General features: G+C 42.5%; 1 protein-coding gene across 2 annotated transcripts; it reads left to right on the forward strand.

Moving 5' to 3' along the window:
* LOC146708041 (myosin-9-like) lies at nucleotides 1–24,280 on the forward strand. Of its 2 annotated transcripts, XM_085459748.1 has the most exons (43): nucleotides 1–227; nucleotides 3,844–4,034; nucleotides 4,131–4,271; nucleotides 4,384–4,540; nucleotides 4,712–4,739; nucleotides 6,029–6,122; nucleotides 6,536–6,556; nucleotides 7,773–7,865; nucleotides 8,898–8,961; nucleotides 9,360–9,458; nucleotides 9,779–9,922; nucleotides 10,495–10,590; nucleotides 10,701–10,777; nucleotides 10,859–11,053; nucleotides 11,714–11,887; nucleotides 12,099–12,272; nucleotides 13,021–13,135; nucleotides 13,294–13,484; nucleotides 13,696–13,817; nucleotides 14,662–14,731; nucleotides 14,851–15,011; nucleotides 15,149–15,257; nucleotides 15,611–15,742; nucleotides 15,900–16,106; nucleotides 16,203–16,340; nucleotides 16,472–16,595; nucleotides 16,682–16,853; nucleotides 16,956–17,168; nucleotides 17,395–17,539; nucleotides 17,630–17,836; nucleotides 17,982–18,086; nucleotides 18,349–18,501; nucleotides 18,621–18,869; nucleotides 19,187–19,399; nucleotides 19,500–19,712; nucleotides 20,024–20,185; nucleotides 20,388–20,516; nucleotides 20,785–20,873; nucleotides 21,069–21,192; nucleotides 22,430–22,638; nucleotides 22,719–22,827; nucleotides 22,945–23,117; nucleotides 23,892–24,280. In XM_085459748.1, the coding sequence occupies exons 2-43, from the start codon at nucleotides 3,849–3,851 to the stop codon at nucleotides 23,995–23,997; spliced, it is 5,883 nt and encodes a 1,960-aa protein (XP_085315874.1). In that variant the 5' UTR covers nucleotides 1–227; nucleotides 3,844–3,848; the 3' UTR covers nucleotides 23,998–24,280. The 2 variants fall into 2 exon arrangements, with proteins under 2 accessions (XP_085315874.1, XP_085315875.1); XM_085459749.1 differs by lacking the exon at nucleotides 6,536–6,556.
* Nucleotides 24,281–24,530: the final 250 nt, after the last annotated feature.

Here is a 24,530-nt window from a genome sequence, read left to right on the forward strand (position 1 = left end):
ACGCATCCTCGCTGATCCACGCCTGAGCAGCAGGAGCGCTTGACGGAGCGGACAGCCGGCTGAAGACGCGACGAAGAGGAGCGGAGAGGTGGTGTTCTTGTGGCCCCTCCTGAGCAGCTGCTTGTTTTGTGAAGGTGTCGAGAAGGAGGTGGTGAAGGAGGACTGCTGCAAACACGAACGCAGGAAGGCGACTCATCACTCCTGCAGTGCCTGTAGCTGAAAATCAGGTGTGTCACCTCGTTTCCTGCAGGTAGAGAGATAGAAATGCTGTAGCGAAGACTTCAAAGTAAGAAATTAAGAGATAAGATATGTAATGGCTCACACCTGGGCAGGTTCTCTCGTCAGGTGAAGCGCGTGCTCCATTATCGTCTCATTGACTGCGGAATTATTTCTACAACAATTTAAAGTGACTTTTTTGTATTTGTTGGCTGAGACGCGAGCTTGCAGACGTGTTTGTGTTCTCACACCTGTGAAACCAACAATCAGAGAGCTTTACTTCGACGGGCTTTAAACCTTCACAATAATTCAGAACTTTAGCCTCAAACAGCTGAATAAACTTCATGTGGGTTAAGTTTTATTTTGGTGGCCTGTATGAACTGAGTGGAAGGCTGCATGAAGTGATGACGATGACAATATGGCACAAACACAATTTGAAGTAATTTGAGGTACCGAGAGCTCATGTTTGCCTTTTTTACAGAGTTTAATGCAGTTTTTGTCATTGTTGCACAAGATCAGTTGTTTGACTTCCTTCATGTAACAAACTGCACACACCCAGCTGCTATGTCTGTCTGCAGGGCACAAAATTGGAGAGCAGACACCAAAGAGGACAAAGAGCAGTGCAGCAGCACATGAATTTTTATTTTTTTTTTAATTGTATGAAGGGCATATCTTGCAAAAACTGGTTGCTGATCATAATCAATTCTTCCTCTTTTGTAATTAAACTTCACTGTGACCACAAAATCAGCCAAGGTCCTGCAGAAAAAAACGCCATCTCACCCTCAGTGTCAGTCAGCTCTCTGCCTGTTACACAAAGTGAAATGCAAAACATCTTCGGCTTAAAGTTGACTTTTCTGTTTTGACCTGTTTTTCACTCGTCCATCTACATCTTCCAGCCACGATCGTTTCACATATCAAACATCTTGTGACTGCAGTCACATTTTAAACAATTCTCAACAACATCTCCTCCTCAGTCTGTCACCCCACCGGCCTCGTCTCACCAGCCAGGCTTCAGACGACAGGACTCGTGTTCTGTGTTAGGTAAGAGCCACAGAAGCCCGGATAAAGCCGGGATTGACTTGCGGCCAAGAACAAAAGAGAGCAGGCGAGTGGAGGAGATGCTGAAAACGTGATGAAGAACACTAGAGAGGTGGATTAAACGGGCCCTTGCAGACAATAGGAGAGCATGTGCTGTGTTTGAGGGTGGATCTGTTTCCAGATGTGGTCAAGCTTCATCCCGACCTCAGCGGAGGTTCACCAGGACACGGCTTACGATAGCTAATGTTTGGATTTTAATTATAAAAGGAACAGAGAATACTGAAGTAGCTCATTTTGTTATTTTGTTCCACCGTGTCAAAATGTGCAAAGGCACTGTGTGCAACTTCCTGAGGAAGTTGGCCTGTTGGTGGCTTCATCAAAAAAGCCGCATGCATGTGAATCTAAGAAGTTTAGAATAAAAGACTTTAGCCGTCATAGCTTAGCTTCACGCACACGACGCTCTGCAGGATTTCAGTCCTGAATTAAAGCAGAGGAAATGTCAGTGTGTTCCTCTTCCTCCCCCACTTATCTTCAAGACTTTGAGCACATAATGAACTTAGGAGAGACACAGATGACACCTTGTCCACTGATCCCTTTTATCCCTCAGTCTAAGCGCACTCGCACACTCTATCTGTGCCTTTATCTCTGCACAAAAACAAACACACACACCGCTCTGCTGTTTTTTGCTGCGCTCATGATGAACGCTCTTACAGCCCAACTTATCATTTCAGGATCATTCGATAAAACCGACCTGCATTTATATCCTTAATCGGTGAAGGATGGTGTTGATGTGTGGAAAACTTTATCTTCTACCTACAGTATCTACACTGAGTCTGATGTTTTGAGTTCTTTCCCGACCTCTCTGCTTGGAGTTCAGTCATTTCTGGCCTGCGTGATGCAGCTGAAACATTGGTTTTCTAATGTTTGATTTTTCTAATATGACTTCAGGAAGGGGAAATGTTCCACTAGCTTAAGTCATCTAAAGGCTTTGAACATCAGGGGTGAGAACTGGTTCCAAATAGTTTGATCTATGAGAAGCTTATCATCTCCTTTTATCAGTGCTGGTTTGTCTCTTTTGTGCAACAAAGTGGAGTTGTTGCACGCTTCAGTCACAGACGTGCCTTTTTCTTGACAGAAAATGAAACTGTTGTTTAGTGGGCACGACTCAAAGCTCTAAGCTGTAAGTAAAAGATTATATGTTCATCTGAACAAACTCTTTTAATGGGGGGGAAAAACTGGCTGTCAATAACTTTAATTTGCATTCACCATGTGCAAATTTTCTTGGCAAGGTCACATCCAGTTGATTATTTATTTAGGTTTTTAATGGCTTTCAGGGCATTTCTTTTTCTTTCTGCAGCCCCGAGTACTTCTCCAGGGTGTGGCTGGGGAATAATCACATTTCTCCACCTGTCCAGACTTGCTCTGACATTCCTTTCTACCACTCTGAGTGCAAAAGCGTCCGTCCACAGACCTCCGTCAGGCTTTTTACATATAGGCTCTACACAGAGCAGCATAGCTGCACATTTATCACCTGTGCTGGAACAGAGGGTCACGGATGATGAGCAGGAGTCGGGAATTTGTGGAATTCTGTGTAATGAGTTGGTGAGGAAGGAATGCGGGCCTGATGGGGAACAAAAGATGGACAGGTAGAAAAATAAAAGCAGTCGTAGAACAGAGCACAGCTGAAAAGAGATTAATCATTTTGTCTGACTGCGATGAGCCTCAGGTCAATAATGTGATCCTGACATTAGTATCTGGGTTGATTGGCTGTCCCAGCTCTGGTTTAAAGTTAAAGGTGGTTGCAGGAAAAGAGGCTACATGGTCATAATGACACTGTGGGGAACAGCTGCAGAGCAGATGTCCAAACCTGTGGTGCAGTTCTCATCATCTTCAAAAAGAACACAAACGCACACACATAAGATGAGGTAGCACAGTCCTCAGTATTGGTGGTCTGATCTGAATCATTAATCTGAATATTTTTATTTACTCAGAGTTATCTCATTTGTGTCTTTAATTCAGTTACAACACAAGAGACAACAGGAAGGATGACGTGCAACAAAGCTGCCACTGTGAACACACTGCGTTCAGTGTCGTAAGCCTGCCTTTATGTAGAAATCTTTCAATGAATCAAACGTGCACAGTCACTTCGATGGTCTTAAATCTTGCACAACAATAAATGGAGTTTTTTGTACAGGCTGTGTAGATGACTTGGACTCATGAGTCATCTGCATTTTAAATTGTATTTTTGCCTCGACTGTGGTTTTGAGGTTGGTAAACTCTGCAGAGTCTCTGGGAGCTTGTGATTCGAGACTCAAGAGTTTGTTCGCTGTACCTGCAAGAAATTCTGTCAAAATAATCCAGCGCATCATATCTCTAGCCCTTAATCTCTCAGAAACGGCTGCTGTAAAGTAATGTGCGTACCCCTCTGTAAGGAGGTATTTTTAATTCTCACAGAAAGTTATTTTTTTAATTTATTTTTTGCCCCAATAATTTCAGTGCTCTTGTCTCTAAAATGTGAAAGATCAGACTGTCACAGTGTTTTGATATTTGTTAAAATCCTCTTGTTCTGTTTGTTTTGTTTTTTAAAAGCTACCATGACGGATGCAGACAAGTTCCTGTATGGGGACCGCAGTGCGCTGACCGACCCTCTGGCTCAGGCCGACTGGGCCACCAAGAAGCTGGTGTGGGTCCCCAGTGAGAAGATGGGTTTTGAGGCCGGCTCCATCAAAGAGGAGAAGGGAGACGAGTGCATGGTGGAGCTGACGGACTCTGGCAAGAAGGTGAAACTGAAGAATCAACAAGCCTGTGTTGCAGTGTGTACTTTTTACTGTCCCAGCCTTGTTCAGCAAGCCTGACTCTGCTTCTGTTAATCTCAGGTGAAATTCAACAAGGATGACATTCAGAAGATGAACCCACCCAAATTCAACAAGGTGGAGGACATGGCGGAGCTCACCTGCCTGAACGAGGCCTCTGTGCTGCACAACCTCAAGGAGAGATACTACTCCGGGCTCATCTATGTGAGTGGGCAGGGATCTGTTTTTGTTGCATTTTAATGTCGCCGATCTTCCTGAAATCGATGTTGCTGCTGCTCCTCGTCGACTGATTGGTCTCGTGTTGTCTCTCGCGCAGACGTACTCCGGCCTTTTCTGCGTTGTGATCAACCCGTACAAACACCTGCCCATCTACAGCGAGGAGATCGTGAACATGTACAAGGGCAAGAAGAGGCACGAGATGCCCCCTCACATCTACGCCATCACAGACACGGCCTACAGGAGCATGATGCAGGGTAAGGCAGCTGTAAAATTAGTTTTAAACGCGTCCATACTCCATCAGGTCAATGATGTACCGTACAAAGATGTAATTAGAAATTTATTGGCATGCTTAAGGAAAAAATGTTTAAAATGTCACACACTTCACCTTAGTTTCTGATCTGGAGTCTCATCTTTCTCTTTTACAGATCGTGAAGATCAGTCCATCCTCTGCACGCAAGTCTTTCTCTTTTTTTGTTCATTTTTTTTTGTTTTTGCAAAAACAAATTACAATCATTGCATCATCCCCCCCCCCCCCCCCTTTGTTTGCGCTACTTTTTTTTTCTTTTTCTTTTTTTTCTTCCTTGTAGCGGAAAGTTTGACATCATGCATTATATCCAGTGCCTAATATTTAGTCTAGGAGTTTCATTTTCAGAGCAAAACTTTAAGCTTTTTTTTTTTCTTTTTTTTTTTTTTAAAATTTGATGTCTCAGTTTTTAGAAGTGTGTCCTCCTTCATGCTAACACTGTAGTAAAGCTTAAGGAGGTCTTCCATTAGACACTTGACTAAATTATTTGATTGTTCTAGACTCCAAAGGCCATAAAAACACTGTCATTACCTCAGTTGATGGTGCACCTGTCAAGACTTCGTGAAATAAAACAAAGCACATGACACACAGAAGCAGAGCGTGGAAAAGTCCACCCCACAGTCACTGGGGTTTGTGGGCATTAGTTTATTCACAGCTGTCTTAAAGTCTGAAGCAAACACCACCACACCGGGTTTGGTATCTGTATGAGGTGTGTAGTGGTATGTCATGTTGGAGTCTTCATCAATGTGATGCTGACAAGACAAAGAACACTGCATGTTCAGATGTAACTTTGCAACAGATGTTATTTTCTCCTGGCAGACCTTCCAAACAGCCGTATTTGTTCAGTCTTTTTCTAACTATACTGTTGTGAACTTTAATATTTCAAGTGGTGCGCGGTCTGACTTTGGAGTGGCTCTCCTGGGAAGATTGTCAGTTTTGAATGCTTTGTTTGGAAATGACCGTATAACCCCACGCTGACAGGCAGCAGCATCTGATTCTCTAAAATCGCTGCTGATGTCTTTCCTCGTCGTCACATCAATGACTCGCATCTGAATGCGTCAGACCTGCAAACCCTCGAAACTTCTGCTTTTACAGAGGCGCTCAACACTCGCTGATCGGTCAATAAAGTGCATTTAAATAGCGGCACCTGGCTGCTACTTACAATCTTAATTCCTGTACAAGCAGCAAAGGTGTGCTTTAGTTTTTCACACACTGCTTCTGCATTTTGGCTTAGTTTTTATTAAATAAATGTCTTATGCCTTGAGGTTATGCTGATATAAATCCATAGACTTCCATCTTATATCACTTTAACCTCAAACTGCATCAGTATTTACTTAAATTTCTGCAAATTGATATTTTTCTGTCTTGTTGTTGCTTTTACGTCAGTTATCAGTTCTAAATTAATCATAATGCATGTGTGTAAATCTCTCTGCTGCAGTGGGGAGTCAGGAGCAGGAAAAACAGAAAACACCAAGAAAGTCATTCAGTATCTTGCTCATGTCGCCTCATCCTTCAAGTCCAAAAAAGACCAGGTTAGTAAATCATCGTCGCTTCCTTTTGCACAAACGTTGAATTACCTGGTCCTCCCTCCCCTCTTCTGACATCAAGTATCAGTAGATTTCCTTGTTAGTCCATCTGTTTAACGTGATTTACTCGAGGAAGCTGTGTGCGACCGCATTCCTATTTCAGGCCTCGACGTGCCCGCCTCACCTCTGCGGCGGCTCCAGCTGAAGCAGAACGCAGATGTGTTTGTGCACGTGTGTGTTCATGTACTACTCATGTTAAATGTAGGTTATTCAGCAGGACCGGACACGAGCTGCTTAATTAATCATTTCTTGAGTCACCAGGTGACAGCAGGTTTCCTCTGCAGTCATGTAATACTTGCACTGAAGATGGCATCAAATATGTTCAACTTTCTTTTCTTTTTTTTCTACTTTTTCTCCAGGGCTCTGCTGTGTTGTCACATGTGAGTTCATTTATGACCTCATAAATGTCCACTTAAGTTTTCTCTACTAACCAATTTTGTTTTCTTCACATTGAAGAAAATGCATTCAAGATTACACAAAACTAACCATTATAATGGCTTCAAAGGAGCAGCTTGGGGAAATGTGCTTTCTGGCTGAGGAAAGACCATTTGTATCTTCATTAAGATCAAGCAGTTAGCTTTGGAAAAAGACTTAAAGCATGTGGAAACTGCAAACCCACAAAACATGTTATTTCATCTTAGTTTCAGCTGTATGACAACACAATTTTACCAAGCAGGAATGCACAAAACTTCCCATTTAAAAACAGCACTTTCCATATTTTGTATTTATAGTTGGCTGTGTACAGGGTGTAAAATGATAAGATTAAGATTAGTAACTTCCAATCGAGGCCACTCTGATGGTTTCAACTGAATATTATTTTACAAATTTGAGTTTTATTGATTACATTTTTAATTAACCAGATGTTTATGATCAACAACTCAGCAATTTGTTCCAAAAACTTAAAGCAAATTTTAAAAAACCTAATCCACAAAGGCCAATAACTTTTTCTTTTCGCTCCTTCCAGTGCTGCACTTTCTCACTGATTCTCGTTATATTTGGGTTCAGTTTTTGCCTAATGATAAAGACGGCTACACTGCAAAAATAAAAATTTCATTCACATTAAAGAATCTGTTGTGGTTTGAGGAAATAAAGGGAAACGAGACAAACATTTCCCACTCCACCCAGCAGCAGTTTTTTTTTTTTTTTTTTTTTTTTTTAAACTCTGTTTGCTCAGTTGCTGCGATTTGTCATTGTTGTGTGACTGTATACAGATTGTTGGAATCTACCTGCATTTCCTTTTGGGGTTTTTGACTAACCTGCATGTGTGCTGCTTGTGATCCCTTGTTTGTGCATGCATGGACAGAAAATCTTACAGGGATTTTGTGCTTGAGCGGGCTTGCTGTGCAGTGGGAATGTGTGCTGGCATGTGCAGGAGTGTGTGTAATAATGCCTTTTCCTGAGGGTGTTGTTTTAATTGTGCAGACACAATTGTTTATAATAAAGTAAATAAGTTGCTGCACACTTGTTTTCCACTCGCTAGCCACAGAGCTGCAGGAAAAGTGGTCTAAACTTGCGCTTGCTTAACCAGCGTCCATCTGAGTGTCACATTAAACCACTAAATCCAACTGTGTTGTGGCTCCGACTTCTCTCTGTCAGGGGGAACTGGAGAAGCAGCTGCTGCAAGCAAACCCGATCCTGGAGGCCTTTGGCAACGCAAAGACTGTAAAGAATGACAACTCCTCAAGATTTGTAAGAGCTGCTCTTTTTCTATTTTCTTTAAATTTTCAAAACAAGCTTTGAAAAGGGTTCAAACAGCAAAAGCTACCAACTTTTTCTGCCTTGACACTTAGGATGAATGCAAAAGTGCTTGAAATGAAGGCATCCGGACTTCTGTCTGTAGTTCTTAAAGATGTTTCTCCTCTGATCCAGGAGGTCTTTTCAGTTTTTAAAAACTGATGGAGAGTCACAGATAATTAACGCAAGTTAGATACCAAGTCCTGAGAGTTGCCGATCCACCCACCCTGTAAACATTCAAGTCATTAAGGGTCACATGAGCCAAGGTGTGAGTGGGGAAGAGATTTCAAGACTCCGTCGTAGATCTGAGAGCTGCTGTTCAGTGATGCTCATTCACAGTGGACCTAGATGGCCTCATTCACTCCTTTGAAACAGTGTAATGTGTGAACGTCGTTCATTTCAAGCACTTAAACTACTGCAACCCGGATGACCGGGAAATCGGTAGACACAACCAGGGTTTTTAAATCTTTTCAGTCATAAACTCAGGACACATTTTGGGAGAATCACATTGACATTTAAGAGTCACGTTTTGTTTTGTTTTTTTAAATGTGGTGCACATCAGTTTTTTTTTTGTTTTGTTTTATTGTCACATGTGCAGTAAAGACACTTATTTCTGTCCGATAAAATTATTCCCTCCAAAACACCAAATCCCCAAATAAACATGCATAACCAAAACAAATAATTAAAAAAAACCCTCCAATAGTGTAGTTTTTGTTTTGTTTTTTGTAGTTGTATTTCTTAAATAGTACTTACAATAGAAATATCAACTTTGAAAGAATCTGAGCTACAAAAGGTTATCTACATGTTTATACAACTACCAGGAAATGGTCCACCTTGGATCTCACACTGGTGAAAGATGCTGCCTGAGTAGAAGTTCCTGCTGTTTGGTCCAAATGTGTTGATTATTTTCAGACAAAGTCTATAAAAGTTTGGTGAAAATTGACTTAATGTCTTTTTGTGGTGGATTTATAAAAAAATCTTTTTCAGGGAAAATTCATCAGGATCAACTTTGATGTCAATGGTTACATCGTTGGAGCCAACATTGAAACTTGTATCCTTTTAAAACTTGATTTCTTCTGGCCTAATCTGAAAAAAAGAGCTAATGTTCCCGTGAACTCTTACACCTCTTTCCCAGGGGCGGCATTGACGGTGAGCCAAGCGGGGCACTGGCCACCCTCACAAATGTAAAAATTCTGGAGGCGTTTCTGCTCTTTGCCAAACCTTGCACCTGTTAAGTTCTGATTTATGCATCATTAAAAGTAGTCTGGACATTTGGCCTTCCTGTAAGAAAAGGACTGAAGTTCAGATAAAGTGATGAATAAAATCTGAGGGCTTCAAAGGTGCCAAACAGATTAAATTAATCACTTTACCATGAACTGTTTTTTTCTTATAGATGACGCTGTGCTGCTGCTCTTCCTTTTGATGTTTTGTCCTTGATTGAATTGTCAGATCTTTTGGAGAAGTCTCGAGCTGTGAGACAAGCTAAAGACGAGAGGGGCTTCCACATCTTCTACTACATGCTGACGGGAGCCGGGGAGAAGCTGCGCTGTGAGCACTGAAACCCTTTTCTCTGAATGTAATGAGAGGCTGCACAGAGCCAAGTCACTGTGCCAGCCCTGCCAGCTGCATGTGCTTTACATTTTTAATCACTGCAATCTATGAAGAACTCATAGTAATGCATCAGAAATGGCCGACTTGGGCCGCGATGATGGAGCTTCACTTTTTCTTCACTCCGTCGTTACAGCCACTGCGACTGCAGAGCTCTGTTTGCGGTTGAGCCAATGCAAGGCCCAAATCTTCAGCGTTACAGAAATAAAATGAAGAGTACTTGGTGAATAAATCTGTCTCTCCTTCTCGTTATTATCCAGCGGAGTTGTGTTTGGAGGATTACAGCAAGTACCGTTTCCTGTCCAACGGACATGTGACCATTCCTGGACAGCAGGACAAAGACCTGTACGCCGAAACCATGGAGGCCTTTAACATCATGAGCATCCCAGATGAAGAAATAACTGGTACTTATAATTTTGTTTATTTTAACTATCGGTGATTTTAATAATGCCTTTTAAGGTTTTCCACACACGTCTTACCTGGTGGTGGTGTTGTGGGTTTTTTTGTTTTGTTTCTCAAATCTCACATTTTTAGGCATTTATTTTAAATTCCAAAGAAATGCTATTTTATGTTTAAATAAGATGGGTGACAAGTTCAAGAAAAGACTTTAATGCATGTGATTTGGTGTGACATCACCATGATGCTGTTGCACAAACTTGGGAAAGGCTAGAAAAGCTTTGGGAAGTTGGGTTAAGTCGTGTATAGAGTAGACATACTACTTATACAACTCAAGGTTAATTTTAGTCTGAACAACCTTACACCGTGGACTCCTACACCATTCAGTTGTTGCGGGCTGGGTCGACCTGATGTGTCTCGGGAGGTGGACGTCAGGTTATGTGTAAGGTTACAGCGCAGGGTTTAAAAATTGCGTTCTAGTTATGCCTTTGATTTCCCAGATAAGTCCGAATATCTTTTGGGTGTTTTTAATTTGCGAGGTGACCAGACATGCTGACATTGACTTTTGTTTCTTGGTCAGGCCTGTTGAAGCTGGTGTCTGCCGTGCTGCAGTTGGGGAACATGACTTTCAAAAAGGAGCGCAACTCTGACCAGGCCTCCTTGCCCGATGACACCGGTATACGCATTTACACACACCATCATCGTCTTGTCCTCTATGCTGCATGCCATTTCATTCACGCATCAACCTTTGCATGCTCCAATATGATACCCATGTTTCACCCCCAGCTGCTCAGAAAGTGTGCCACCTACTCGGCATCAATGTGACCGACTTCACACGAGCCATCTTGTCTCCAAGAATCAAGGTCTGAAAATCTGTGATTGTTGTCGTGTCATGTCATTTTAGGAACACATTTCATCCACATGTGTCCTGTTCCTTTCTCCAGGTTGGTAGGGACTATGTGCAGAAGGCCCAGACTCAGGAGCAGGCCGAGTTTGCAGTCGAGGCTCTGGCCAAAGCCTCCTACGAGAGGATGTTCCGCTGGCTGGTCATGAGAATCAATAAGGCCTTGGATAAGACCAAGAGGCAGGGAGCCTCTTTCATTGGTATCTTGGATATCGCTGGGTTTGAGATCTTTGAGGTACATTTAGACTTAAATATTGTCTGTTTGATTTTGCATCCTGCAGAGAGAGGAGAGGGAAAGTTCAATCAAAATAATACAAGCACATGAGTTTAAATACCAGGAATCCACCAGCCGAAACAAGGGACAATCAACTTCTGTAACATGATAGCAGTGAGAGTGAAAGGGAAGGTTTACAAGTTGAAGATGCTCAGATTTTCATCGGGGGTGAGCAGAACAGTCAAGATTACAAATGAGTTCGTCAGAGAGGGAGAGCCCAGGCTGAGTGGTTTGGACACAGAGATGAGGGATGGTGAATATACTGGACAAAAGGATGTTAAAGATGGAGCAGCCAGGTAGGAGAAAAGGAGGACCACACAAAAGCTTCATGGATGTAGGGAGGGACATGCAGAGGGTTGGGAGTAGGAGAGGATCTGCAGTGGTGAGCCTTAAAGGGAGCAGCCGAAAGATTTAACTTGTGTATATACTTCTATACTACACCAGGTTTAGCAATTCAAACTGTGTAACCTCATGATTTTTCAGCATAAATATTATAAATGTAAATTATTTAAAAAATAATCAGTTTATTTCTACAAGGGAAAAATGTTTTATTTTCCATTTACTGAAACGACTCTGTCCTTTGTGGGGTTTTTTTTCTTTTTTTCCTTTTTCCCCCTGCAGCTGAACTCGTTTGAGCAGCTCTGCATCAACTACACCAACGAGAAGCTGCAGCAGCTCTTCAACCACACCATGTTCATCCTGGAGCAGGAGGAGTACCAGAGGGAGGGCATCGAGTGGAGCTTCATAGACTTCGGCCTCGACCTGCAGCCCTGCATCGACCTCATTGAAAAACCTGTATGTTAGCTTATAGTTGTCATTCCTCCTCCGGCAGTAACTTTCTTAACCTGGAGCGACGCCTCTGATTAATTACGTGTGTTCTGCAGAAATTTCCGCTTACGTTCTTCACAGCAAACAGTTGTGCAATAATTGTGGCATGGAAACCAAACTTCATGATTAAGTGGATTCCTCTGAGGTGTGTGTTTGTGTGTGTGTGTGTGTGTTACAGGCCAGTCCTCCTGGTATCCTGGCCCTGCTGGATGAAGAGTGCTGGTTCCCCAAAGCCACTGACAAGTCGTTTGTGGAGAAGGTGTCTCAGGAGCAGGGCTCACACCCCAAGTTCCAGAAACCCAAAAAACTCAAGGATGATGCAGATTTCTGCATCATTCACTATGCTGGAAAGGTCAGATGTGAAATCATTTTAATTTAGTCTTAATTAGTATTAATTTTAATAAATAAATGATACACAACAACATTTTTAGTAGTAGTAACTGAAATCTTATAAATTCTGTTCCTGAACCTGTAAATAAGCCTTGAAATCACTGTTGCTGTATTATCTCACAAGTATACAAACTACTTTGGGAGTGATGTATTATAAGTTTACTTTGTCCATGTATTTCCGGCTCCTTACTACTTTGCTATTCTTAAATGATGAGTGTAATTTTCACATACTCTAACGCTGTATTTGAGTCAGATGACGGTCACTTTGATGTTTCTTCCAGTTTTTGAAAGGGAGTTTTTCCTTCCCACCGTCGCAGAGTGTTTTCTCGTAGATCATCTGATTATTTGGCTTTTTTTTTTTTTTTTTTTTTTTTTTCCTGTTGCAACACAAAGCACCTTTAGGCAACTGTAACTTGGGGATTTATAAATAAAACGGAAAAATATTAAGGTCACAACTTGAGTAATGTACTTTCTACGTGCCACTAGATGGCAGCAAAATGACAGCCCACACAGCATTCATCCATCAGTGTATTTTCTGAACCGCTTATCCAGTTCAGGGTCGTGGAATACAAAAACACGTTTACCAGGTGCATGATTTATTCATTGCAGCAAAGCATCAGGTTCTATATAAAATGGGGCATTTGAAGCACAAACTTAAAAATAAGGCCGAGGTTGCTGATCATCCTGTGTTTTACATCCGTCTCCTGCAGGTGGACTACAAGGCAAACGCATGGCTGATGAAGAACATGGATCCTCTGAATGAGTGTGTGGCCACTTTGCTCAACCAGTCTACAGACAAGTTTACCTCTGACTTGTGGAGAGATGGTAGGTCATGTGACTGACTTTATCTGTGTATCCAAGAGGCCCAGTTCTTTGAGTGTGAGGCATAAAAATTTAGATTCACTAGTGTCAGCACCATTAAGAGCCAAGTCACACAATGATCAACACAGCTGAACTCAGTTGTGCTCTGTGCATCTTAACAGTGGATCGTATCGTCGGCCTGGATAAGGTGGCAGGAATGTCGGACTCTGCGCAGGGTGCGTTCAAAACTCGAAAGGGTATGTTCCGCACCGTGGGTCAGCTTTACAAGGAGCAGCTGACTAACCTCATGACCACCCTTAGAAACACCAACCCCAATTTTGTCCGCTGCATCATCCCGAACCACGAGAAGAAGGTACTGAATAAACAAACTGATGCCACACTCGATGAATTTCTCAGCACTGCAGGTGCAGATAGACTGTTGCATCAGTCACGTGTCGTGATTAAAACTGATCATGTGCATCTGCCAACTTGAGCCTGTTTATCTGAACCGTGAAACTGACAGCATTTCTAGGATTAATAGACGGAACACATGAATCCATCTTTTCAATCGTTTCTTCCTCCAGGCTGGGAAACTGGAAGCTCACCTGGTTCTGGACCAGCTCAGATGTAACGGAGTCTTGGAGGGGATTCGGATCTGCAGACAGGGCTTCCCCAACCGCATCGTCTTCCAGGAGTTCAGACAGAGGTAGGTTTTTTGTTTTTTTGTTTTTTTGTTTTTTTGTTTTTTTGTTTTTTACAAAAAAAACAAACCCAAAACAGCAGATTGTGGGTTTTTTTTTTTTTTTTTGTTGTTGTTTTTTTTTTTTTTTTCTGTCATCTTTTTTTAATTTTTTTTTTATACATTTATATAAGAGGTTTAGGCTCATTTTTTCCCACTGCTAAATAAACTCTCCCATGAGGGCATTTCATACAAGAATGATGGGCTGTTATTTAAATTGTATTCATTCTTTAAATGCTGTAAATGTTGATATCCTAATTAAACCACCTCAGTGTCTAAGTAGAACAACAGCAGTCCGAATGCTAAATAATCTCCAAATTATTTTCTCATTAACTTGAGGCAACAACTTGATTTTTATTTATTTAATGTGCAATTGGGGAAAATATCTCCCCTTTAGGAAATGGTTATATTAATTTATCTTGCAGTGCAAAAACTAAAAATGTAAACTAGAGCAAACCACACATCTGGTCAAATCTACATACAAATCCTTATTCTTAGTTTTCTTGCAAATAAACAAACTGAACCAGTCTCACAACATACGTAGGTCACAAACTTGAAAATAAATGATCTACATTCGATTTTAATCAGAAGTGTTCAGGATGTCCCATTTAGTTCTGCACACTCAACACGTCAAGTACACAACACTTTGTTGTGTACACTTTATTTTGGGGGGGGGTTTCCAAACAGGAAAGGACAGAAAAAACAGCCTATTTGTTCCATTACATGGATTTGATTTTACAGATTAGTTTTGACCCTGAAAGTGTCAGCCTTTTTATCTGCTAATTGATTTAATGGTGATCTTCTCTCCCAGGTATGAAATCCTCACTCCTACCGCTATTCCAAAGGGATTTATGGACGGCAAGCAAGCCTGTGTGCTCATGGTAAGAACAACACAATCAATAGATCAGCTGTAGAAGCTTTCAATTTATCATAAGAGCAAGAGGACTCATCACAAGTCTTGTTTTGTTTCACTGAAACACTTCCCTGTTCTGCTTGTCAGATCAAAGCCCTGGAGCTCGACTCAAACCTGTTCCGCATCGGTCAGAGCAAAGTGTTCTTCAGGGCTGGAGTCCTGGCCCACCTGGAGGAGGAGAGGGACATAAAGATCACTGATGTGATCATCAGCTTCCAGGCCTGGTGCAGAGGATATGTGGCCCGCAAGTATGAGACATCAGCTATTTTATTTTATTTCAGCTAGCACCTTTGCACATGGGCAACATTGGAGCATGCTGCGATTTCTTACTCAGTTCTCATAATCTGGTCTGCAGGGTAATCTTTATTTGTTATTCTAATTATAGAGCGTTCACCAAGAGGCAGCAGCAGCTGACAGCCATGAGGGTTATCCAGCGAAACTGTGCCGCCTATCTCAAACTCAGGAACTGGCAGTGGTGGAGACTTTTCACCAAGGTAACAGACGAATATTGGGTTTTGTTTTTTTGTTGTGTTTTGTTGTGTTTTTGTTTTTTTTCATGGGTGGGGTTAGAGATATGACTTGGGACAAACGTAAGCAGTGATTAAGTAAGCGGACCAGATTGATTGGTTTCAAGGCCACTCCTTGTGTGACAAATGACATTAATTATTTTAGAAAACTTAAAGTTTAATTAAATTAATTAGTTTTAAGAGTTTACCTGAACTTGCCAAACTGTCTCCAATCAGGTTTTGTTATTTTAGTGTTGGTATGTTCACTCTTTTTGCTTTCAGTTTCTCTTGAGTGCCATTTAACCACTCTTTTTTTTTTTTTCCCTTCTCCCCTCCTCCAGGTGAAGCCTCTGCTGCAGGTGAGTCGGCAGGAGGAGGAGATGCTGGCCAAGGAAGAGGAGCTGATTAAGGTGAAGGAGAAACAAGAGAAGGCTGAGGAGCTGATCAAAGAATATGAGGCCAAGCAGCAACAGGTAAGAATCACATATTAACCTTTTTGATCAGTTAAATTTTCTCTTGTGTGAATGTGGCAAAGTTTAAACTGAGAACATAAAAAAAATTCATAACACACATGTCACAATGAGAAGTCTTCTGAAGCTTGGAGATTTAACCTTTGTTCTCCTCTGGTAGCTGAATGCAGAGAAATCGGCTCTTCAAGAGCAGCTTCAGGCTGAGACGGACCTCTGTGCCGAGGCTGAGGAGGTGCGATCCCGTCTGACCATCAAGAAGCAGGAGCTGGAGGAAATCCTCCACGACATGGAGTCTCGCCTGGAGGAAGAGGAGGAGAGGGTCGTTCAGATGCAAAATGAGAGAAAAAAGATGCAGCAGAACATCACGGTCTGTAACGTCCTGGCGACGGGCTTTAAGAGAAATCAAAATGTTCTTTTGGAAAGGTTATTAATATCATTTATTTGTATTTATTGGTTCATACAGGAGCTTGAACAGCAGCTGGATGAGGAGGAAGCAGCCAGGCAGAAGCTCCAGATGGAGAAAGTGACTACAGATGCCAAGCTGAAGAAACTCGAGGAGGGCATGATGGTGCTGGATGACCAGAACAACAAGCTTAACAAGGTGTTGTACATCATGCTAACATCCCCATACTGATGATTTCACAATACAAAGAATATTTCTTTAACCCTGAAATATTCCAGCAGAATAACAACAATTTAAATGTTCATATGTTTTATACATTTTTACCTCAGGAGAAAAAACTGCTGGAGGAGAGGGTTTCCGAGTTCACCACAAACCTTGCTGAGGAGGAAGAGAAGTCCAAAAGCTTGCAGAAACTCAAGAATAAACATGAAGCCATGATCACAGATTTGGAGGGCAAGTGTTTATCATTGAGGTTGTTTTTGAATCTACTGTGAGTCGATTGCAGTTTTTCCTACTTTATTTTTTTCTTCTTAATGCAGAACGTCTGAGAAAAGAGGAGAAGGTGCGCCAGGAGTTGGAGAAGAACCGACGTAAACTTGAGGGAGACTCGACTGAGCTCCATGACCAGATTGCAGACCTGCAGGCCCAGATTGCTGAACTCAGAGCTCAGCTGGCCAAAAAAGAGGAGGAACTCCTGGCTGCACTTGCTAGGTTAGTCCAATACTTACTTCATTTAGGGTAGGGTTACCCTAACCCTAACTAACAAAAGGAAGACTGGCTTTGTTTTATTAACTCTTTCTGCCTAACCGCCAGGATTGAGGAAGAATCTGCAGCCAAGAACACGGCCCAGAAGAAGATAAGAGAGCTTGAGGCCCAGATCTCAGAGCTCCAGGAGGACCTGGAGATGGAGAGGCAGGCACGGTCCAAGTCTGAGAAACAACGGCGAGACCTCGGAGAGGAGCTGGAGGCACTCAAGACTGAGCTGGAGGACACTTTGGATACCACTGCAGCACAGCAGGAGCTGAGGTGACAGTCAGGCTTGCATAGATGTGACCCAACAATTTATTGGAAAATGAGATGACCGATTCCTTTCAAGTTCTGGACCTTAAGTCTGTTTATGTTTACTTGAACAATACAAGTCTGTATGTTAGGAGATTCAAGACTAAGATAGCCCTTCATCAGTTACTGAATGTAAACGAACTGTTTGAGATTTGTGCTCCTGGTCATTTATTTCCTCCTCCTGTCCATGCAGGAGCAAGCGTGAAAGTGAGGTTGCCCAGCTGAAGAAGACACTCGAGGATGAGGCCAAGGCTCATGAGCAGCAGATGGCCGATATGAGGCAAAAACACAGTCAGGCATTCGATGAGCTCAACGAACAGCTGGAGCAGGCCAAAAAGGTTATTTAAAAACTGGTCAGAAGATGGAGGTGTCAGCAGTCATCTTAAAAAAAATAAAAAAAATTAAAATGATGTTTGTTGCTCCTGCAGAACAAAGCATCAGTGGAGAAAACAAAGCATGCCCTGGAGAGCGAGTTGAATGAGCTGCAGATCGAGCTGAAGACTCTGACTCAAGGTAAGGGGGACTCGGAAAACCGTCGCAAGAAGGCCGAAACCCAGGTTCAAGAACTGCAGGTCAAACATGGAGAAAGTGAGCGCCAGCGGAAGGAGCTCGCCGACAAGATAACAAAGATGCAGGTATGACTAGTCATCTGGCAGGGGTGATTTAAGGGGTAGAAGGTTGATTTAACTGCTTGTACAGGGGGAGGATGTAGCTGCAAGTGAATTGTTATTTAATGGACTTTTTTTTTTTTTTTTCCCCTCCTCCTTTCATCATATCTAGTCAGAGTTGGACAATGCAAACAGCCTTTTGAGTGCAGCAGAGGGCAAGAACATCAAATCCAGCAAGGACCTTTCTTCAGTGGAGTCTCAGCTGCAGGATGCACAGGTGAAAATGCCAAAATTCATTATTACTTCTAATGAAAAGGGTTTATTTTTTTTAGTTTATATGCTATAAAACTTGGCTACACATATTATATTCAAGGACAGAAAATGCAGAAATAATAATTTCATGTTACTTTTTTGTATAAAGAAAAAGATTTTTAATAAAAGTAATTCAGGGTGGACATCACTGGTCGAAGTCCTGAGCAAACCAGTAATAAGTTATTGTACTTTTTGGATTATATTGTTCTATTTCCTTCACTGAACAGGAGCTGCTTCAAGAGGAGACTCGTCAGAAGCTCTCCCTCTCCACACGCCTGAGGCAGCTGGAGGAGGAGCAGAACAGCCTGCGGGAGATGCTGGAGGAGGGGGAGGAAAACAAGAAGAACGTGGAGAAGCAGGTTTCCACTCTGCAGACCCAGGTCGGTCCACAATGCAATACAACACAGCAGCCAATAGAGATCTTCTCCTCTGCTGTAACCTTGATTCAGTTACCACAGATCAAGAACGTCTACAAATGTTTCTTTTTCCCCCGCCTCAGTTGGCGGACATGAAGAAGAAGCTGGAACACGAGGCCTCGTCGTTCGAGGGGGCCGAGGAGAACCGCAAGAAAATCCATCGGGAGTTGGAGAGCATGACACTGCAGCTGGAGGAAAAGACGGCAGCATATGACAAACTGGACAAGACAAAAACCCGTTTACAGCAGGAGCTGGATGACCTCATGGTGGACCAGGACCATCTGAGGCAGATCGTGTCCAACCTGGAGAAAAAGCAGAAAAAGTTTGATCAGGTATCAAAGGGCCATAAGAGCAGACTGTTTCCTACTGTCCTAGTGAGATGTGATTAGTGGTTGTATTTCTTTCTTTAATATGCATATAAAGTCGGATTGTTGTTGTGTATGAAGGATTGTTTGCTCAACACAGTAACGGAGAAAGTAAAGAACCGAGACGTTGACAAAAAGTCATGTACCTCTCACACATAATCGATTTTAAAATATTACGGGTGTGGTAGAGTAACCTGATTTCTCAGCCACTTGAGTTGAAGAAGAAAGTGGATCTTTTGCTTCACAAATGAAGCATTTTATTTCTGCTGTTCTTCTCCTGTTAGATGCTGGCAGAGGAAAAAAGTATTTCTACTCGGTACGCTGAGGAACGCGACAAGGCTGAGGCTGAAGCCAGAGAGAAGGAGACACGAGCACTGAATCTGGCTCGTGAGCTGGAGACCATGACGACCCTGAAGGACGAGTTGGACCGAACCAACAAACAGTTCAAAGCTGAGATGGAAGACTTGGTCTCGTCCAAAGACGACGTCGGCAAGAATGTAAGACTGTGCCGGCGTCCTTTACTTGTCTCAGCAGAAGTTGGTCATGAGCAACACTTTACTCAAAATCTGTTTATCAATGCAAACTGCTCACCTTCAGGTTCATGACCTGGAGAAATCCAAGCGTGCCATGGAGCAGCAGCTGGAGGAGATGAAAATCCAGCTGGAGGAGCTCGAGGATGAGCTGCAGCTCACAGAAGATGCCAAGCTACGTCTGGAGGTCAACCTGCAGGCCATGAAGACCCAGTTTGAGCGAGACCTGCAGGCCAGAGACGAGCAGGGAGAAGAGAGGAGGAAGCAGCTTGTTAAACAGGTTCCACAGAGAATTTACAAACATATTATGGCAAGCAGAGGAATCTTTACAAGAAAGCACCACACAGGGATTGAGCTCGCTGTTTGACCCCCAAGCTGGTAGGGGGAGCTCCTTATTAAACACTTGCTTGTGCTACACAAAACAGCTTAACCGAACTCACTTATGGTACTGCATCTAAACAGCAGCACATGTCCCAAGGCATGATGGGAGAACTCTCTTAGCTCCCCCAACACGTCACAAAATAATTACTTTCCAGATATATAATATTTGGCTGTGCCATGATTTCTTTCTTACCCGTTTTAACCTCGAAGGTGCGAGAGATGGAGGTTGAGCTGGAGGATGAGCGCAGGCAGCGCGCTCTAGCCCTCTCATCTAAGAAGAAACTGGAGACGGACCTGGCCGACCTCGAAGCCCAGATCGATGCTGCCAACAAGGGACGCGATGACGCCCTCAAACAGCTGAAAAAACTCCAGGTAAAATATGCAAGCATGCATCCATAAACACAACACAGAATGTAATACAGAGACTTGTCACTCTAAAATTAGACTATTATACATTTACAGATGCCATAAAACCAATTACCACCCATTGTCATAGTTTTTAATTTTTTGTAAAATGAGCTGACAGCCTGTATTTAAAGGTTCACCTTAAATACATTTCATGTCCACACTCCAGGCCCAAATGAAAGATATAATGAGAGAGCTGGATGAGCTTCGTTTGTCCAGAGATGAAGCTGTCAATGAAGCCAAAGAGAGTGAGAAGAAGCTCAAGACCTTGGAGGCGTCTATGCTGCACTCCCAGGAGGTATGGAGATGAAATGGCGATTACAGAGTGATGTAACTGTGTGAGAAAATTAGCCAACATAACTGATATTTAAGAGCTAGACGCTTCTTGCAAAGCTTCCTCAGTGATGACTTTATGTATCCCAGTCTGCTTTTCTGGAGTCAGAACTCTAGAATGGGTCTTCATTTAATGCAAATGATGACTCTGAGAACATTTTCAATGTGTTGCAATCTTACTGTTTACATGTAACTCTGTAGTATGTTTCACTTGTGCCTAATATTTCCTCCAGGAACTGTCCGCTGCAGAAAAACTCAAGAGACAGGCTCAGACCGAGAGGGATGAGCTCCAGGATGAGCTGAACGGCAACAACACCAAGATGTATGAATGAAATACTGGCGTGTGTGTGTGTGTGTGTGTGTGTGTGTGTGTGTGATCACGAATGGTAAAATTAAATATGGAAACTCAGATTTCAGGAACAACTTTGAATCTTACTTATGCCTGCACAGGCTACAAGTTTCTCTCGGGACACTATCACATTAAGCGTCACCTTCTCTCTTCCTCATTTGTTTGCAGTTCTCAGCTGACTGATGAGAAGCGAAGGCTGGAGGCTCGTATAGCCGAGCTCGAAGGGGAACTCGAGGAGGAACAGCTCAACACTGAAATGGTCAATGATCGCCTGAGGAGAAGCACACAGCAGGTAGACACCTGTTGATTGTTAACATCTTATTTTATAAGTAGGGCAAATATTTAATGTTAAGTGTTTCTATTGGTCATCAGTTATCACAGAAATAAAGTGAACACTTTAGTTGAGTAGGTTTAAGAATACATAAAACCGGTTTAAAAAAAAAAAAAAGGGGGGGTTGCCTTTCATGAGTCTGCCACAATATCAATCATCAGAATACTTTATTAATCCCGAAGAAAATTATGTGGGTTACAGTTGCTCCAAGATGGTAACAGTGACAGACTAAACTATTTAAACAATTCAATATGTTAAGAACAGCACTAATATATACAAATCACTTAATTATAAACATCAAGAATTTACAGAGGTGATTATAAATAAATATCAAGAATATTAGAGGCAGAATGTATGACATTTGACTCTAACCTGTGAACTTTGTCATTTGCTACTTTACTGTAGAGTGTGTGCCAAAAGGGTGTAACTATTGCAGTGTGTTAGATGGAGGAGTCTTACAGGGAGATGGCTACAGGCAGGAATGATTTCCTGTGTCGTTCAGTGGGGCTTTTTGTAATCTCAGTCTCTCGCTGAACGTGCTCCTGTGATTAGCCAGCGCGTCATAGAGTGGGTGGGAGGTATTCAGCATTGTCTTATCTTGGACAACATCCGCCTCTCAGACACCACCCTGAGGGAGTCCAGCTCCATCCCTATAATATTACTGGCCTTTTTGGTCACTTTATTGAGTCTGTTGGCATCTGTGACCCTCAACCTGCTCCCCCAGCATGCAACAGCATTGACCACAGCTGACTCGTAAAAAATCCGGAGCATTTCCAACAGATGTTGAAGGACCTCAGCCGCCCCAAAAAATAAAGATGCTGGCCTTTCCTGTAAAGTGCAGTGGTGTTTTTAACCCAGTCCAGTTTATTGTCTATGTATACTCAAAGGTATTTTTAGTTCTCCACAATGTCCACAGACTGAGACCCAACATGAACAGTTTATGAAAGACTCCACAACATTCACGAAACTCCAGCGTTTACCTCAACATTTTAAAACCTGCCTAACCTGGTTGGTAATTTTGCAGTTGTTGTGAAAAGTTGGTTGTTATGCAAGTTTATTCATCTGTAAAGTGTTTAGAAAAACTGAGTTTGAATTGTTGAATTGCATCTAACTTTAACTATGAAGGCACTGGATTGGTTACAGAATATGGCATGTGGTTATCAGCAGTACGGTAACTCTCCTGTGTGTCTGACACAAGGTCGATCAGCTGACCTCAGACGTGAGCACAGAGCGCAGCAACTCCCAGCAGCTGGAGGGCGCTCGCTCACAGCTGGATCGCCAGAACAAGGAGCTGAAACTGAAGCTGCAGGAGCTTGAAGGAACCATCAAGTCCAAGTACAAGTTCACCATCACCAGCCTAGAGGCCAAGATTGCCCAGTTGGAAGAACAGCTCGACACAGAGTCAAAGTGAGGGGCGATGAAATGGACAGTTTGTTTTATATACTGCATTGGCTTTCCTACTGCAACATATCTCTCGTTTACTGCAGGGAGCGTCAGCAGGCCTCCAGGCTGACGAGACGCACAGAGAAGAAGCTGAAAGAGGTGCTGGTACAGATTGAAGACGAGAGGCGCAACATGGATCAGTACAAAGATCAGGTTAACCCAATCACGCTTTACTTGTAATTTCAAAGTTATTCAAGGACTAAGACATCCTGATATTTAAGCCTGATTCCTTGCTAATGTGCTTGTTCCCACACTGACTGTTCTCCGCAGGCTGAAAAGGCAAATAGCCGAATGCGTCAGCTGAAACGTCAGCTAGAGGAATCGGAGGAGGAGTTGACAAGAGCCAATGCCTACCGCAGGAAGCTGCAGAGGGAGCTGGATGATGCAACTGAGTCAGCAGACTCGATGAACCGTGAGGTCTCCTCTCTGAAGAGCAAGCTTAGGTAGTGGCATTTGTCGGGGAACTCATGTTTTTTGTTTTGTTTTTTACATGAAAATTCTTTTGTTTCCAAAAAGGAAATTTGTTTTATATTCCATGTTGCCGACAGTACAGACATTATAATGACCACGTGCATTCAAAGCACAAAATCTACATTGATTGTAGGCATGGCTGCTGCACTAACTCGATGTCCACCATCCTGTAGGCTGCTATTAAGAACCTTGAAACTTTAAACTTGCAATATGCAGAGTGTCAGAACAAGTCCAGGATATGAGATGTGTCACACAAAATTCTCCTGGACTGTTTAAAACAAATGGTTAGTAATGACAGTGTGTTCGGGTTAACAGCTGAGCAGCGCTCGCCCCATTGAGGCGACATTTGACGACCTTGCTGAACACTTAATGATGAGTTTTGACGCCTCAGTATAGATTAGTAAAAAGGCCCATTAGAATAGTTTCCTAGGTTTTACAAGGGTAGCTGAATAGGCAGAGACCACCCTCACTAACTTCTGATGCAAACCCAGTTGTGTTCTGCAAGTCCTGAAATATGACACAGACCGCTCAGTTCTTTAAGGGGTAAAGAATTAAAAGCCGTCAAAAGCAGCTGAATTTACAGAATGTCATTTAAAGGAAGCCTGCTACGTTATGCATTATGGGAAAGTGTACAATTGAGGATTTTCTTAAAGCTTGAGGCAATCAGGACTAAAGTACAAAGTGAAGGATGCCCAAAATCCAAAAGTGCTACACTTGTGTTTTAATGGTTTTTCCTTTTTCTTAAGGCGTGGAGACGTGTCTCACACTCTGCGACATAACCTGAATCGTATTGGGGACAGCGACGATGATAGCGGACTCCCGAGTGAATCATCTGAACGTGCAGCTGAGTGAAAAGCAGGACGAGAAGCCAGGAGGGAAATTCGGACCACAAAAATAATGCATATAAATGTAACCTTGCATCCCCTCCCTCCCCTCATCCTGCTTTAAGTGTAATGCATTTCTATTTGGCCAAATCTTACTCATGTCAGCAAATGTTTTCTATGAAAGCTTTACATAAACTTTCTTAGTATATTTTTCTACTTAACGTGTATGTCATGACACATATCACTGTTTAAACAAACCTTCCAGTTTATCTGAGATGGAGGTTGATGTGTTGATTTAAATGGGGGGGGGGGGGGGAGAAAAAAAAACGTTGTCACTTTGTGCTAGTTTTGGACACTCTGGGAGTTTTTGTGCTTCACACTGTGCTGGTGTCAGTATAACATTGGTACTGTATGCCCTTCCTCACTCTGTTAATACCTCAGCCAGATTGCACAATCCCAACTCAAACACGACTGAAATGTTCAGATCTTTAAGTGGAATGCAGTAATATAGGTGGTTAGCCCCCACGCACTGGCTTTATACTTTACTGGTGTTGGGTCATC

This window comes from Copadichromis virginalis, linkage group LG6 (genome assembly GCF_057382275.1).
Source record: "Copadichromis virginalis isolate Kocher_CV1m ecotype Utaka linkage group LG6, C_Virginalis_male_GT1.1, whole genome shotgun sequence".
Classification (NCBI taxonomy): Eukaryota; Metazoa; Chordata; class Actinopteri; order Cichliformes; family Cichlidae; genus Copadichromis; species Copadichromis virginalis.